This window comes from Acomys russatus, chromosome 23, assembly GCF_903995435.1.
Source record: "Acomys russatus chromosome 23, mAcoRus1.1, whole genome shotgun sequence".
Taxonomy (NCBI): Eukaryota; Metazoa; Chordata; class Mammalia; order Rodentia; family Muridae; genus Acomys; species Acomys russatus.
In genome coordinates, this window is record NC_067159.1 from 11,136,598 (window position 1) to 11,153,547 (window position 16,950).

General features: G+C 44.6%; 1 protein-coding gene across 4 annotated transcripts in view; it reads left to right on the forward strand.

The window, feature by feature from the left end:
• The window catches only part of Sort1 (sortilin 1), a 72,948-nt gene that overhangs the window by 26,927 nt on the left and 29,071 nt on the right, over window positions 1-16,950 (forward strand). For all 4 annotated transcript variants that reach the window (XM_051165475.1, XM_051165477.1, XM_051165476.1 and 1 more), the window contains exons 4-7: window positions 10,416-10,518; window positions 11,417-11,581; window positions 13,498-13,571; window positions 16,554-16,603. In XM_051165475.1, coding sequence (XP_051021432.1) covers window positions 10,416-10,518; window positions 11,417-11,581; window positions 13,498-13,571; window positions 16,554-16,603 — 392 coding nt within the window. The remainder of the gene's footprint in view (window positions 1-10,415; window positions 10,519-11,416; window positions 11,582-13,497; window positions 13,572-16,553; window positions 16,604-16,950) is intronic.

Here is a 16,950-nt window from a genome sequence, read left to right on the forward strand (position 1 = left end):
CTCCCACTAGGTATGATCGTTGCCTTCTGCCCAGGGGCCTGGAGCCCAAGCTTTCTATTCAGCACGCCAGTGGAGGCTTAAAATAAGCAAATACTCCTGTAGGCCAAGAAGGAGTCACATCTTGGAATTCCCAAAGCCTCATGAAGGCTGGGAACTGCATTAACTGGAAACTCTATAGTCGCTGGCCAAGTTACACACAGTAGGCAGGCGTAAGTGTTAATTGAATGGATGGATGGATGCCTTGACTTCTGTGAGGTTTTATACTGAGAAGGTGCTTTTATTTGTTTCTTATAGATTGTCAGTACACTGTAGAGTCTGGGTGTTACAAAGGCCCACAGCAAGTGCCATTGTTCATGCAATTAGAATGGTAGTTAAGTAACTGCAGAGAGATGAAAAGTCTCCTGTTTCTGGAGGAAAAAGTATATTTAAAACTTTGTACATTGGTTTTAGTAGCTGTTTCTAGTACTTAAAAATCTTTGCTCTAATGAAGTCTTCCCCAGTACAATTTTCCTCATCAGCTTATGTTTCATTGTAAAAACATTATTATGGGAGCTAGAAAGACGGCTCAGAGGTTTAGGGCACTGACTGTTCTTCCAGAGGTCCCAGCAAACCACATGGTGACTCACAACCATCTATAATGTGATCTGATGCCCTCTTCTGGCTTGCAGGTATACATGCAGACAGAGCACTGTATACATAATAATAAATAAATCATAAAGCATTTTGAAATTCTAAATGGAAAAACAGCTGACTACAGCAGTGCTATCTTAGTTTATTTACAATTTATTATGTTGATTTTCTCTTTCAGTGTTATATCTATTGTGTGACTGTATTGTCTTGAGAGATGACATAGAAAAGCAAAGAGCTGCCAAGTTTTAGTTGGCAAAGAGCCTGGGGGTTGGATCTCTGCACTGCCATTTGCAAATAGAATAAACTTGAACAAGTCACGTGGCCTCCTAAGACCTTTCTGTCAGCTGTTAACAGAGGACAGTAGTAGTGCTCACCTCAGGGCTGCTGTGAGGTGAGGACTCTGGAGGCTTGGCATGGAGTGAGAGAGAGATCAGTCTGGTGACCACAGGGAACACACAGCAGCTACTGGTACTGCTGCCCCAGCTGCCAGAGCAAATGGAAAGCTTCCCATGATGGTTGGTAGAAAGTGACTGCCCCCAGATTCCTCCATTACTTTTGTTACTGCAGAAGTGGCTTCACAGCTCTCCTACCAGTAACTGCTCACAGGTCCCCCAGCTGCTTACCCTCATTGTTGTCAGACTGATATGGTTACTGTCTGTGGGACAGTTAGTTAGAATGTAGCCAAGTTTTCATTGACCCTAATGTTTCTAGGATGCGCCTCCCTGTTTGTGTCAAAGGATGATCGTTTCCAGTTCATTCTTCAGGAGCAAATGGACAACTCTTTTCCAATTCTGATGGCTTCATATTTCAAATGCTGTTTATAAAGCTCCTCCATTTCTAAGTTGGATTATCTTCCATATATAATGCTTTAAGGAAGATTTTCTTTTATGCCAAATTGTGTTGCTTATGTTTGTTTTGGTCTTGTACTATGTGGCTGGAATTGGAGTTAGTGAGTTCCTGAGTCAGAGCGTGGCACTGAGCCCCATCCTTTTCCATTTCAGTAATGTGCTTACAGGTCACAATCACTGTTTAAATACTGACCACAGGCCTACTCGAGCCTTTCACCCGAATGTCGCCCCGCAAACCCTTTTTGCTAACACCCCTTACTAGAGAGCAGTCTTGCTTGTTTGTGGTACAGTGTCATGTTACCAAGGCTCTTTTTCTTAGCATGTCAGTTTTGCTGTCATAGTCTTTACCAGTCATTCTAAATATTCATTACCTCTCCTCACTGTGAAGTGAAATCAGATTCTGTCCCCTCTCCTAGAGTTTAGGAAAAAACTGTAAATATGCCATGTTGCCTCTCCAGCTGGGCTGGGCTGGCCTGAAATGACTTTGTTGAGCACACCAGCCAAAGGGCACCTGTTGCTTCAGAAATGGAAAGGGGAGGAGCCATTTACTCAGCGTTGCCCAATCACAGAGTGAAAGCTGGCAGAATCACTCCAACACCTCTTCTGTTTTTCAGTTATTGAATTGCCTTTGTTCAGGAAAGCTTCATTTGGGATGCAAATTACAGGATAGGTAAATGTGTGCCTCCTGCTGAGTGGAGTTAGGCATGAAGGCGCACCAGAACACAAGGAAATTGTCTCCGCTGCCTCTGTGGAGGCATTACCGAAGGAACAGGCAGATCATAAGTTACAAGAGCGCTGAATTACCTCTCCAGCCCCATGTGCCAGCCTTTTAAAAATCGTTTTGTTAATTCTTTGAGAATTTCATACATTGTATTTTGATCATCTTTATTCCCCCACTCCAATTCCTTCTGGATCCATGCCACATTCCATACCCACCCAACTCAGTGTCCTCACTAAGCACAGACAGACAGACAGACAGACACACACACACACACACACACTCATCTAGTCCAGTTAGTTCTTGGTCTGTGGCATCAACTGGAACATATTTGACCTGCCCTTAAAGAAAGTTAGCTTTCTCTCTTTGCACAGCTCTCAGTTACCTCGGAAGTTGCCTCTCAGGAGCTCCTCAGGGAGGCGTGGTGCTTCCTGACAACCTCACCCTCCGCACTAGAACTCCTAATGGCTTGAGCTTGCACAGGTGTCTTGTGCACGTTGTCACACTACTGTGAGTTCATATGTACAACTGGCATTCTCATCCACGTTCATTGCTGCTCTCGTCACAGAAGGCAGGAAGTGGAAATACCCTGTGTCCATCAACGGAGGGATGAATAATAAAAGTGCAGTACATTTATGTAATGGAATAGTATTCAACTGCTAAGAAAAATAAAATTACTCAGTGTGAAAGTAAGTAGCTAGAGCATAAAATAATTATTCTGAGGCAAGCCAGACCCAGAAAAACAAATGTTGCATGTTTTCTCTCATTGTGAATCTTAGCTTTGAATCTTCAGATATGTTTCATTTGGAATACCCATAGAAGCCAGAAAATTAGTAAGCGGCCACGGTGAGGAGGCTGTCAAGGGAGGGGAGATAGAATATGGTGATAGAAAAGAGATAGTTGGAGCAGGAGGGATGAAACGGTGTGCAGGCTGGGAGGTGGAAGAAGAAGCAAGGAGAGATAACCAACACTAAAGATCTGAAAAGGTCATATGGAAAGCTACCTCAGAAGCATCCTAAATATATAGGCCTAAAAGAGTAGGCTACTGGGGGCTGGAGAGATGGCTCAGAGGTTAAGGGCACTGACTGCTCTTCCAGAGGTCCTGAGCTCCATTCCCAGCAACCACATGGTGGCTCATAACCATCTATAATGTGATCTGATGCCCTCTTCGGGCTTGCAGGTGTCCATGCAGACAGAGCACTGTATACATAATAATAAATAAATCTCTTTAAAAAAAAAAAAAAAAAAGAGTAGGCTACTGTCATTACTCGTGGTTACCCTCCATGATTTTACAGCACGATCCCATTGCTAAAGGGACTACATACTTAAGTCATAAAACATGGAGAGATAAAGCTAGTATTGACCGAGCTTAGCCAAGCTTTGCCTTGGCTAAGTAGCTTTTATACCGGTGGAAAGTGCTATTCATTCTTCCAGAGCATAAAATTACCAGTCTTATTGAGCTTGAATTATGCATTGCTACAGTGATGACCAGCTTTGCAAGATAGAACTGTTGGTGCAGTAGTGGCAGGGATGTCAAAGATGTAACCAACCAGTTTCTAATTGAATTTGAGGCCCATAGACTAGTGCATCTTTCAGATGTCTTCAGGGATGTTTCCTTTTGCAGTAGATGGCAGCTAATACGGAGGCCTATAACTGGTCAAGGTGCAAAGAATAAGAGACTGAGAAGAGCTCAGCCTTAAAGGGAACATCTGTGTCATGTCTCTTCCTCTGATGGTTCAGGTATCATTGTGGAAGAGGGGTGGAAAGACTGTAAGAGGCAGAGGCGGTGGATGACAAAGTGTTTTCTGTGCTAGCCTTTAAATGATAGGCTCAGTTTAGTTTTCACCACAGTAGATAGAGAAGGGCAGAAGGATCATGTGTTCAGTGCCAACCTGGGCTACATCGAGGGACAGTGTCACAAGCAACCAGCATGTATATGTGCATATATGTATACACATGTATATAGAAAGTTCATTAAAATATATAATGGGCATATTGCCTTTAACACAATTTCAATTTTACATACTCAAGAAATGTCAAGCAAAGCAAATGAAAATGAAAGGTCCCAGATTCTCTATTTTATTTTACAGTTCTATGGTTTTGTTTTCTGTGCCTTACTCTTATTTTTGCATCCATGTTTTTATGGTTTCCATAGGACAGAAATATCTTTTCAAAAATTATAAAACACAATAAAAATTTAAAAATAAAAACAAAGTAGCACTAGACAAGGGGAAAACAGATTAGAATAATGGATGTTTAGTATGAATTCAAATTCTGCCATTTTTTACCTGGCTTCTGTTTCAGGTCTATGGTTCCTTTGGCACATTTTAAGAAGCTACACTCTCCTGACTGATGTTTTAACTGAAAATCTCAATGTAATTGGTTCGTATTAGTTGTGACAGCTACGTTTTGTAAAATTGTCACAAATGCTGAATCAGCTGTGCACACCTTTGATGCCAGGTCTCAGCAGGCAGAAGTAGGCAGGTGTCAGTGGGTTTGAGCCAAACCTGATCTACATAGCAAAACCAGGGCCAGCCAGGGCTGCGTAGTGAGACCCTGTCTCAAGGAAGGAAAAAAAAAAAAAAAAAAAAAAACAGAAAGGAAAAAGAAAGAAAGAAAAAGCAAACAAAAACAAATGCTGAGCCAGCAAATGCTGAATTATGGCCTTACAGGATCTGTTCATAATATTTGCCGACCGATCAGTATATAATCTCACTTCACTTGGTTCCTATTTAAAAGTATCTTAGTTAACATGTGTTGTCACTTGATTACATCTGAGCTTACCTCCAACAGTGCCCCAGCTCTTAGCAAACGCAATGTTGCCCGCATGAGGCACATCTCGGTCTCTTACTTAGGAAGAACAGTGTGTTAACACTACACATGGAGAGCAATAACAAGCTGCCAGCAAAACGTGCAAACACGTAACACCAGCACCCGGGAAGGATCCTAGTGTATAGTGTGAAAGTGGGCACCACAGGCAGAGTGTTGTCTCGTTTCAGGGTTTTTTTGTTTTGTTTTGGTTTTGTGGGGGGCGGGGCTTACATATCTAGGCAAGCACTCTACCACTGAGCTCTGTTCTCAGTCCAAGCACCATCTTGTGTAACTTCTCATGGAAACAAATGACCAAGATGGGTTTCATTTCTTTTTTGTTTTTTGCTTTTGTTTTGTTTTGTTGTAACTGCCTGCAAATAGCCACAAAAGCACCATGAGTGAAGAGTTTGAAATTACAAATAAATTTAAGTGCATAGGCAAATTGCAATAAAGAGTGTGTGAGAAATGAAGACCAACTCTATAAGTATTTCCAATTAGTAAAACTATAAAATTGTAATTATTTTTTAATTAGTCATCATCAGCCTTACAGCTTTCATGTTAAGAGCTGTAGACTTAATCACAGAAAAACGAGTAAAAGAGACTCGGTAGAGGCCGGAAGAGTTTGAGGTGCATGCTGGGAAAGCCTGGATTGCTGTGAGTACAGTTTTGTGGGTGATTCTATTGAGGACTCAGAGAGAAAATAAGGAGAGATTATGTCTTAGGAAGCCTCTGTACTCCATGTCAGAACACTGCTGAAATACGGATGCAAAGGCCGCTCTGAGCAGGTCTCAACAGCAATGTGGCACATGTTACTAACAGTGGAGAAAAGGTACAGCTGTCTTATGCAGTAGCGACGAACTCGGCTGGGCTGGGCGCAGGATGGAGTGTTTAGAGAAGACAGAAGTCACGAGTGAGGGTGAAACTGGAAATACAATGGACTCATTTTTAAGCAAGGTGTTGAAGTTGCAGCTTGGCTTCCTGACAGCTGGATAGTAAGATGCAAAGGGAGAGAAATGACTTAAGACAGAATTGTTAAGAAGAAAAGAAGCTGAATTTAAGGATTAAGAACTTAAGCCGAGGGGCTAGAGAGATGGCTCAGAGGTTAAGAGCATTGAGTGCTCTTCCAGAGGTCATGAGTTCAATTCCCAGCAACCACATGATGGCTCACAACCATCTATAATGTGGTCTTATGCCCTCTTCTGGCCTGCAGGTGTACATGCAGGCAGAGCACTGTATACATAATAATAAATAAATCTTTAAAAAAAAAAAAAAAAAAAAAAAAAGAACTTAAGCCAAAAATCCTCAGTCCATCCATACTCCAGAACTTGTGGCCGTGAAGGAGGCCTTGATGAAGGCCTTTCGTCGGCACATGGAGCATTTAACTAGCCACCAGCACGGAAGCTCACACATTTGAGCTTGAGGAGGTGGGAGGGGATGAAGGAGGGCTGCTAGACTTCCTGCACGTCATAGGCTCAGACTAGGGTTACTCAGCTACTGTGTACTCTTCCCCAAGACCAGAAAGAGGGAGCCGAGACCAGCAAGGCTGCTTCCTCAGGTTCAAATCAGAGGGGAAGCATCCCTGGCTCAGTGGGCCGGATGGATGGCTTCCGCCTGAAGCTGTGGGCACAGGGCTTCCGAGCCGTTATACTTAGACAGCTCACGGCTTGTTTCAAGTCGTGAGAGAAAGAAACTTGCTGCAGTGCATTGTACTTTGATCTCACCCATACCGGATTGAGGTGATGTCTGTGATAATTTTACATTGTCAACCTGGCACAATAGAACCACCTGTAGGCTCAATTTTCTTAACAAATCTATTTTATTACTTGCTTATTAACCGAACGTACGTCACTTATAACCCGACTAACCAAAACAGTAGAAGAGGATTAAAGAACACAACAACAAAACCGTAAGGATATCAGTTCTGAGGAACGATTCTCCTGGTGTAATCAGCAGGATTTCTTCTGCTGGAACCTGGAGTAATCAGAACCCGGAACCTCAGCAGGAGCCCAGAGCCCCAAAGCCTTCCCTCGAGCGGTTCTCTCTAGGAGCGTCTTGAAGTAGAGTGATGAACAGACAAAACTATCCGAAGTCTCCAATCATTTGATCATATGGGGTTTGAAATATATATATTTTAGGATGTTTTATTCATTTCCAGTTCATTCTGATGCATAAAATATACTGACAGAGTCCTACTAACTCCCAAAGGTTAGCCCGAGTCCATTTTCTCTACTTACCCAACCAGCTGACATAGTGGAGTGTTGCCGTGGTTTTCTTGTTGCTGTTCACTGGTGTGGCTCCTTTTTCTGGAGGGGAGGGGTGTGTTCGTTGTACCAAGTTCTTAAAAAGCCCGCGATCATGTCAACAGGGCTGTGAAGGTTCCCTGAGGATGCTATGAAGGAAGGAGGATCTGTAAACTGGAGATAATGAAGCTGCCACAGCTCCTCGGACAGTTGTGTGAGCTGTTGATGGTGTGCACCCTGCAGAGCTGGCACTGCTCGTGCGTGTCTCCCGCTGGCTGCCTGGAGACAGGTCAAGGTCTGGACTCCAAAGCCAGAGATAGGGCAGTAAAGGAAACTGTTGTATGGTACCCACTCTCTGTTTTGTTTATCTAAGAATTAGGTGTGTGTTGTTTGTGTGTGTATATATGTGTGTTGGTGTATGTGTGTGTATTGGTCTGTGTGTGTGTGTGTGTATATGGGTGTGGTGTGTGTGTGATTGGTGTGTGCTTTGGTCTATGTGTGTATGTGTTGGGGTGTGTGCATGTATTGTGGTGTATGTTGATCTGTGTATGTGTCTGCATTGGTTTGTGTGTATGTGTTGGTGTACATGTCTGTATGTGTATATGTATATGTGTGTGTTGGTTTGTATGTATATGTTGGTGCATGTGTATATGTGTGTGTTGATATGTGTATGTGTGTTGGGGTGTGTGTGTTGGTCTCTGTATGTGTGTGTGTTGGTCTGTGTGTGTATATGTATGTGTTGATATGTGTGTGTCGGTGTGTGTGTTGATTTATGTGTATGTGTTGGTGTGTGTGTGTTGGTCTGTGTGTGTCTTGGTGTTTGTGTGTGTGTGTGTGTGTGTGTGTGTGTGTAGAACTCATTCTAGTAACTCTAAGACATGTGGTTTGCTCTATCGTCCTCAGAGACTTGCAGACAGGCACAGGCTTGTTTTTGTGCCTCTAGCCTCTAGTGCCAGGTAGAGACTCTGGCAAGAGAAGTGACGACTCCCACGTTGTACGGAAGAAGGACTCCACAGACAATGAGAAGTTGTCCTTAGTTCGGGGCTAAGAAGTAAAAGAACTAGACTGTGGTTTCAGCTTTGTCTTTAATTCTTTTTGTGTTTGTTTGTTTGTTTGTTTTTGGTTTTTTGTTTTGTTTTGTTTTTCGAGACAAGGTCTCTCTGTGTAGCTTTGGCTGTCCTAGACTCACTTTGTAGACCAGGCTGGCCTCGAACTCACAGCGATCCACCTGCCTCTGCCTCCCAAGTGCTGGGAGTAAAGGCGTGCGCCACCATGCCTGGTCAGCTTTGTCTTTAATTAGCTACTCGGCTCTTGACGCGCTGCCTCCCATGCGTCCCTCTTGTGAAGCGCAGGGGGCTACAAACACGGGCTCTTTGCATTTTTCATGTTCCTCAGTTTGTGATCATTTGTTGAGGTTTCTCCCCAAATGTGTAGTGTCTTATTAAATAATAAATGTGAAATTACTACAGATTTCTTCTGGTGCTGGGAAACTGGCTTGCAATGCAATAGATAATTTTAAAAATTGTATCTCTCTTATTCTTTGATAATTCCATACGTATAAACATATATTGATCATATACACCCCCATTTACTCTCTCCAACCCTCCCATGCCACCCCCTACTAGCTTATGTAGTCGTCATTTTGTTTTTCCTTTTTCTTTTTCTGTTTTGTTTTTGATAAATCACTAAGGTCAGTGATCGCTGCCCATATGTACCCGAGTGTGAGGCCATCCACTGGAATAGTGAGAAACTTCCCAGTGGTCACAGCAACAAAGAAACAAGCTTCTCCCGTCCCTAGCTGCTCCTCGTGAAGGGCGGGGCCTGTTGACTGTCTACCCCAGCCCTATGGGGTCTTGGCTAGCTTGAGCATGTGCAGTCAGCTATGGCAGGCGTGACTTCAAGAGCGTGATTGTTAGGTCACGTCTGGCACTTCCCAGCAGTCCTCCCCATCCTCTGGCAACGTTTTCCGTGATGTCCCCTGAGCTTGGCAGAGGGTGGGGAGTTGATGAAGATACCCCACTTAGGGCTGCCTAGCCTCTTCTCAGCCCTGTGGCCACTTAGGTGCTTCTGCCTTGAGTGCTGCCCACTCAATAGAAAAGTCTCTCTGACAAAGGTTGAGAGCAGGCCAGCTCCTGCATCAGTTCCAGTCCCTTTAAATGTAATAAATATATTCAGTGTTTTGTATCATCTAAACACATAGCACTAGATCTGTCATTTCTGTGGTTGTTGTTGTTTCTCAAAAGATTTTGTTATTTCTCAGAAATCTAAACATGGATTCAGATGCTTCCCAGAGGCTTTGTTGCGATGGAATTTTGGGTGAAACGTTGAGAACCCTAGAGTTGAAGCCAGCTATTTACTTTTTCTAGTTGTAGTTTTCATGCTACATGAGTAAGGAGCTATTGCCTGGGGATGTTACCCTCTCCCAGGAAAGCATCAGGACCACCACCACTTAATCACTGGCTTGACCGTCAGGAATGAGAACGTATAGGTTAGTTAGTTAGCTCTTTAGCTACAGGTAGCAGAGGCCCAACTCAAACTAGGTTGAATAACAAGGAAATTGTTGACTCACATAACTAAATATAGAGAAACAACATGCTTTGGGGTCCATTTTCTTCCGTGCTGTGTGCTCTGCTTTTCTGGGATTCTAGAATTACCTCAGTTGCCCTTTCATTGTGAAAAACTGGGACATTTTTGGGGAGTATTATATTCACGTACCACATTGTGGGGTTTCTCAACATTGATGCTTCAACACTTTGGACCAGGTAACTCTGTTGTGGGAATGCCCTGTGCATTGCAGCGTGCTCCTCGGCCTCTTTCCTAAATGGCATCTGGACTGTGATCATCAAAACTATCTCCAGATATTCCACAAGAGGGAGTGGGGAACATAACCACCCCATCTAGGGCCACTGGCCTCAGAGAAGGCTGACCAGTTTTTAGCAAGTGGTTTCCCTGTGTGGAAATGGGCTTCCTAGAAAATCTCAAGGGAAGGCCCTCTTCCCTTTGGTTCAACCTAGGCCACGCCCTTGTCCTGAAGCCTATCTCTGGTAAGGGAAGTGAAACGTCCCTCAGACTAAGGCCACTCTGACTGAGACAGTCATGAAAGGGAGAAGTCTGGCAGGTCTCCACACTACACTCTAAATATTCTTTTTATTTTCTTCTCCCTCTCAGTGAGGATTATGGAAAGAACTTTAAGGATATTACAAATCTCATCAATAACACCTTCATTCGGACAGAATTTGGCATGGCTATTGGTCCTGAGAACTCCGGAAAGGTAAGGCTCATTCCTGCAAGTGAAGTGGGCGCTGCATACCACCTAGAATATGTTAGTGTTGGACCAGTCCAGCAGTTCACAGTACTGCATTGGTGTGATTAGTTTTAATTGTCAACGTGACGCAATCTAGAATCACCCAGGAAGAGCCTCAGTGAAAGACTGTCTAGATTGTAGTGGCCTGTGGGAATGTCTCTGTGGGGTTGCCTTGACTGCATCAATTGGTTTGGGAAGACCAAGCCCACTGTGAGCAACTCGATTCCCTAGGCAGAGAATCCTGGCTGTGTAGTCTGGGAAGGATGCTGAGCACACGTAGACATGCATGAGGGCATGCACTCACTCCCTGCTCTTAACTGTGGATGTGAGCAGCTGCTTCAGAGTCTTGTCTTGACTTCCACACCATGATGGACCATATCCTAGAACTGTGAGCCAAATAGACCTTTCTCCCCTAAGTGTTTTTTTGTTAAGGTGTTTTATCTCAGCCATAGACATGAAATTAGGATGTCATTTTATTTTGGTATTGTTGTATTTTTAAATTTAAACATAATGTGATACTGATCATAAAAGAATGAGATTTAGCACAGATTTCTTTTTCATGGTCCAAGTCCAAGATGCACAAAAACCCTTCATACTTCTGGGGTAGTTGCAACACGTGCTCCCTACAACATTGTAATCTTTGTGGAAACTTCATCTCAAAGTGCAGGCTTGAAGCATGCTCAACTCAGGGACTAAAAGTAGTAAATAATGTACTTTTTATCATTTCTCTTTCTTTTGGATCTAAAATTCCCTTAACTAATGTATGCACGTGTGCTCGAACGAACACACACACACTCACTCTCTCTCTCCCCAGCCTTTCACAGTATTACTCCCTAACCCTGGCACCTTCCCTCTCCCCGGCCAGGTGATACTAACAGCAGAGGTGTCTGGGGGAAGCCGAGGAGGAAGAGTGTTCAGGTCGTCAGACTTTGCCAAGAACTTTGTGCAGACAGACCTCCCATTCCACCCTCTGACTCAGATGACGTACAACCCTCAGAACCCTGACTACCTGCTGGCTCTCAGCACAGAAGTAAGTGCAGCGGAACGTTCCTGTGTTTGTTTAGTGAGAGCATAGACGCTAAAGGTAGCCTTCTTTCCCACGCCCCCTTACAGTGAAATGTGTTGTTTTACACTCTGCTTCTACCCAGGTGTGACTTCTGTCCACTGTCTCTTCCAGGTACGTGTGATGTGTGACTGTCACTGTGTTTGTTTGTCTGTTTAATGAGCGGATGTCTGCTGCTGGAGTAATGACCTGGAGGACAGTTCGCAGCCATCTTCCTCGAGCTGCAAAGGACAAGTATCACTTGTCTTCCTCTTACGGTTGTCATTGTTGCCAGAGGGAGTTGAGAATAGCTCCGAAGACGGATTCTGCCGCTTTCTGCTGACACAGGATATCCCTGCCCGCCCCACCGGCTGCTCAGTGGGCTCCTGTTGCCAGTCTAATTGACATTGACAGACACCATGTTCTTAATTGCTACATTTCAAAGCAGTGGGCGATCCTGCTCTGTGACCCTTTTATCTTTGGTGGTTCTACTTTTCTGGAATGTCCTTCTTGGTCTCTTCCTTAAACTCTCTTACCCTTAACTGCCTTCTGTCCATCTTATATTGAGTAGCAACTTCTCCTCTGTTTTCCACTCATAATGTAAAAGTTTCTCATATCTTACCTCTGCCTCTGGCTTTCCTGTAGGCCAGCAGACTCCTGTCCTGCTGACCCCACGTATCTCCAGGTGTGTGTCCACAGGGACCTCAAACTTAATCCCAGCTGAGTTTCTCTGCTCTTCTATCAGGTGTGATCCTGTAATATTTATAGTAATTAATGATGCAGTGTACCCTCCACACATCCCTAGCCTGATGTTATTCTCTCTCTCTCTCTCTCTCTCTCTCTCTCTCTCTCTCTCTCTCTCTCTGTCACACACACACACACACACACACACACACACTCTGATCCAGTTCCTTGAGGCCATAGTTGAAGACCTCATCAACTCTCACTGGACTAAGTCATGCTCACTTCACATCTTACTTCTAGCTGGGACCCTCTGCCATTCAGCTTTCCCATTCTCATCTGTGGTTGTCGCCTTGAAAAGTAAAGCTGCGACAGCTGGGCGTGGCGGCGCACACCTTTAATCCCAACACTCGGGAGGCAGAGGCAGGCGAATCGCTGTGAGTTTGAGGCCAGCCTGGTCTACAAATCGAGTCCAGGACAGCCAAGGCTACACAGAGAAACCCTGTCTCCAAAACAAAACAACAACAACAACAAAAGTGAAGCTGTGATCCCCTCTCAGAGTACCGTCCTGTTGAGAACTCGAACACAGTAAAGCCAAGCTCCTTGGAAGGCGTCCTCCCCTGAGCTGGTCTCTCTTCTCTGGTTATCAGCTCCTCATCTGTTCACCCTGGGGTTTGCACCACTGATGATCTCTCCTCTTCATGCTCCTCCACGGTTCCCCTTCCCACCTTGCTCCGCGACCTCTCCCTGCCTCTGTTTTGATCAAACCACTCACCATTTCAGTCAGTGCAGTGTTCTTCAATCAACTGTCACTGCGCCATGTGCCTCCACTCCCCTCTTCTACAGTGGAACATCCATAACGCCATATGGCAGTGACCGTTGTTCTTATTTGTGTCCCTTGTTAAACTGTGAGATCCTGGAGAGGCGGGAATGCGGTGTCTGGGACAGTACCTGGTACTTGGGGTGCTTTGTATGCATTTGTGGTTCTCAGTTGCAGGACCAAAAGGAGCCTGAGGGGTGTGTGTGTGTGTGTGTGTGTGTGTGTGTGTGTGTCTGTATGTGTCTGTGTGTGTGTGTGTGCATATATGCATGTGTGTGTTCTGCTCAGGCAGTTTGTGTTTATTTCTTCTGTACTGACTAGTTAGATGTGAATTTTTAAAGGTCATATAAACAGCTGCACAGAGTAAAGCTGGAATTTTGATAAGTCATTTATAATCTTTCAGAATGGCCTGTGGGTGTCCAAGAATTTTGGGGAAAAATGGGAAGAAATCCACAAGGCAGTATGCTTGGCCAAATGGTGAGTAACACAAGACTCCATCTGTGCAGAGCCCTAAACTTTAGTGCTGCCAAAAGTCACATGAATAAATAGCAAGTGCTTGCTATGTGCTAAGTGCACTTCAGGGTCCCCTGAGGGATAGAGAAGGGCTGGGACACAGAGCTGGCCCTGGAGGAGTGTCCTGGCCTGCTGGAACAGGGCTTTGTCTCAATGAATGCTAAAAGGCACGTGACTACGTTACTGCTGCCTACAGAGTTTTTTCTCCGTAGCTGGTGACATCACTCGGGACATAAAATGGAGCTTTAATGTAGGGTCTTTGGAATCTGTCTATAGTCGGGTTCACACTTCCTCGTCTAGCACTCCACTTAGTTGTGTTAAACATAGTGAGAACTCAGGAAGAGCTGAAAGGGCTTCCAGACTGTGCAAGCACCACCATTTGCAGCAAGAAAACACTCCCATCTATGGGCGGCATGCCCTGCCCCTCAGTGCCCTCCCCCCAAAGACAGTGTGGAGGAGCTCTGACTAAGAGTAAAGTCGCCTTTGTCCCAGCCTGGCTCTGTTACTGCTCAGTGGCTCACTCTCTCTGGGCCTCAGTTTCCTCACTGGTGAATATGGAGGGTGGTGAAGCAAGAATCAAATCAACAGCCTCAAACCTCCCACAGTCTGCCTGCTCAGAACTGTGTTCTGAGTCTCTTCATGTCCCCTGACAAATTTCAGCAGGTCTGGTAATATGGTTTCCCAGTGTGTGGCAGATTGCTGCCAGAGATGAGCTATGGAGCTGTTAGCAGCAAGCACGCAACAGCTTTAAAAATCACAGCCTGAAAGCTGGAAGTGGGCAGGAAAGCCATGGGGGGAAAAACCAAACCAAAACAGACAAAACTCAGGGCAAAATTACTGTGCTAGACCAAGGAAGTCACTTACTTCTGCAGCATCCAGGAGAAGGCTGTATAATGGCCCAATGTGATTAATGTTCGGGGCGATGACCCGTACATAATCCTAAGAGTTTAATGTGTTCCACTTAGGAGACCAGAAGAAATAAATCATACATATTTGAAATAAATCTACTAAAATCAGTTAAAATACTAGCTATGCTACTTAAATGGGGTGGACCTTTTCCAGAATCACTCACTAAATGAGCATTTTAGAGCGTGGCTGTGCACCAACATATCAACTTCTAACAGAAATAAAATATGCACATCATGTTTAAGCTATGGTAGTCTCAGTCTTTAAAAACAATAAAGATCACTGGGTGTGGTGGCTCATGCCTTTAATCCCATCACTTGGGGAAGCAGAGGCAGGCAGATCTCTGAGTTCGAGGCCAGCCTGGTCTACAAAGTGAGTCCAGGACAGCCAAGGCTACACAGAAAAACCCTGTCTTGAAACAACCTCCTCCCCCACAACACACACACACACACACAGTTTCTTTGTTGTGTCTATGTGGTGTTTCATTTGAGATGGGGTCTCTCTGTGTAGCCCTGACTGTCCTAGAACTTGCTATAGAAACCAGGCTAGCCTCAAACTTGCAGAGATCCATCTGCCTCTGCCTCCTGAGTGCTAAGATCAAAAGTACATGCCACCACGCCTAGCTTTACACAAGGTTTTTTTACCTTAATTTTTTTTCCTCATGAGAGTTTTGCCTATGGTTATATGTGCGCAACATATGAGTGAGGTACTCATGGGGTCAGAAGAGACATCAGACCCTTTGAAGTTATAGACAGTTGTGAGCCATCGTGTGGGTGCTGGGAATTGAACCCAGGCCCTCTGCAAGAGCAACAAGTGCTCTTAACAGCAGAGCCATCCTTCTAGCCCTGGTATTTTACTTTTGCAGGGCATTTAATTGCTCAACTTTAAATTCAAGGCAGCTAGTTTACCAATGCAGGTAACTCACCTTTGAGATCTTTGGTCTCTAGGAATTCACAGTTCCATAAAAGCATGCTCAAACCCCGTACCTTTGCTGATGTCATCTCTAAGTGCGATCAGGGTCCAAATCCCATTCCCTGCAAATTGCCTTTCCAAGTTTCATCTTAAATAATTCAACCTCTGACCTACTTGTCTATTTGAGACCAAAGGACTAAATTATTTAGCTCATAAAAAGCACCGAGCTAACTTCAGATGTAAAACCACAAAGCCTAAAACCTAGCAGCCAACCTGAGGATGCCAGTCAGCGTGGCAGGTGCGACGTGGCACACATGGTGCAATGAGAAGAACAGACTAGGTGACGAGTGACTGGCAGATGGCTGGTGTAGTCGGTGCAGTCTTCTAGCACTGGGCTTCTCACAGGCTGGCACCTTACCTGTGGGCCTGTTGGGCCACAGAGTCATTTGAACAGGAATTCTTGCCTTCATTACCAGCACTATATTGGGCTGGGTAAGTGATGATTGAATGAGCTGCTCTGTGTACTTGAAGATGTTTAGAAGCATCCTGGCCGAACCCACCAGACGCCGGCAGTAAGTCCTGCCTTCTCCTCTCCCCACCTCAAGTGTAGCAGCCAAAAATGTCTTCAGACACTTTCAAGTGTTCTCCGGGAGGTGGAACTTCCCTTGTCGAGAATCCACTGCTCTAGGATTTTGCAGGGGAAAAAGGCTTCCAGTGAGAGTGACCAGAAGAGCCTCATAGGAGGGCTTGCTTATAAGTTCATGCTGAGAGACTGTGAGGGTATGACTTAGTGACACAAGAGAGAAGCATCTCACTGGGAGGAAATGGTATGACCCCGAGACAGATTTGGAGTGTGAGTAGATCAGTGTGACTGGAGGAGCTCTCACAATGGTGTGGATGACTGTAGGAGACCAAGGGGCCCAGGCTGTGGGCTGCACCGCCAACACCAGAACACAGCTCTCCACTTCACCTGTTGAATTCTTGCTATAAGCCTGACTAAACATGTGGCATGCCAGGCATATTCAGTGGATGGGTCTTGTCACACAGGCCAGGGGCTTTGTGACTAGGCTAACACAGTCTTTTAGTAGCTTTAATCCATTTCTTATCTCTGTCTTTGCCTCTTTATAGGGGATCAGACAACATCATCTTCTTTACCACCTATGTGAATGGCTCCTGCAGTAAGTATATTGTAGTCCCAGAAAAGAGTGTCCTGCTGTCCATTCAGGGCAGAACATTCTGGGTTGTGTGTGGTAGAAACAAATGATTTTCTCATCCTCTTGAAAATTCAATAGCTACAGAAAATTCAAAGTTGTTAATTACTTTTAAAATATTCAAAGTACAACTAAATTCCTTCATCATGCCCAGGTCAATACAAATGTCACTATATACGAAGATGATATAGTTGATTTTAGAAACTGTGTGTGTTACTTTTCTCATTATTGCGACCAAATACCTGACAGATGCAACTTAATGGAGGAGAGGTTGCTTTGGCTCACAGTTTTTAGAGGGCACAGTCCATTGTGGT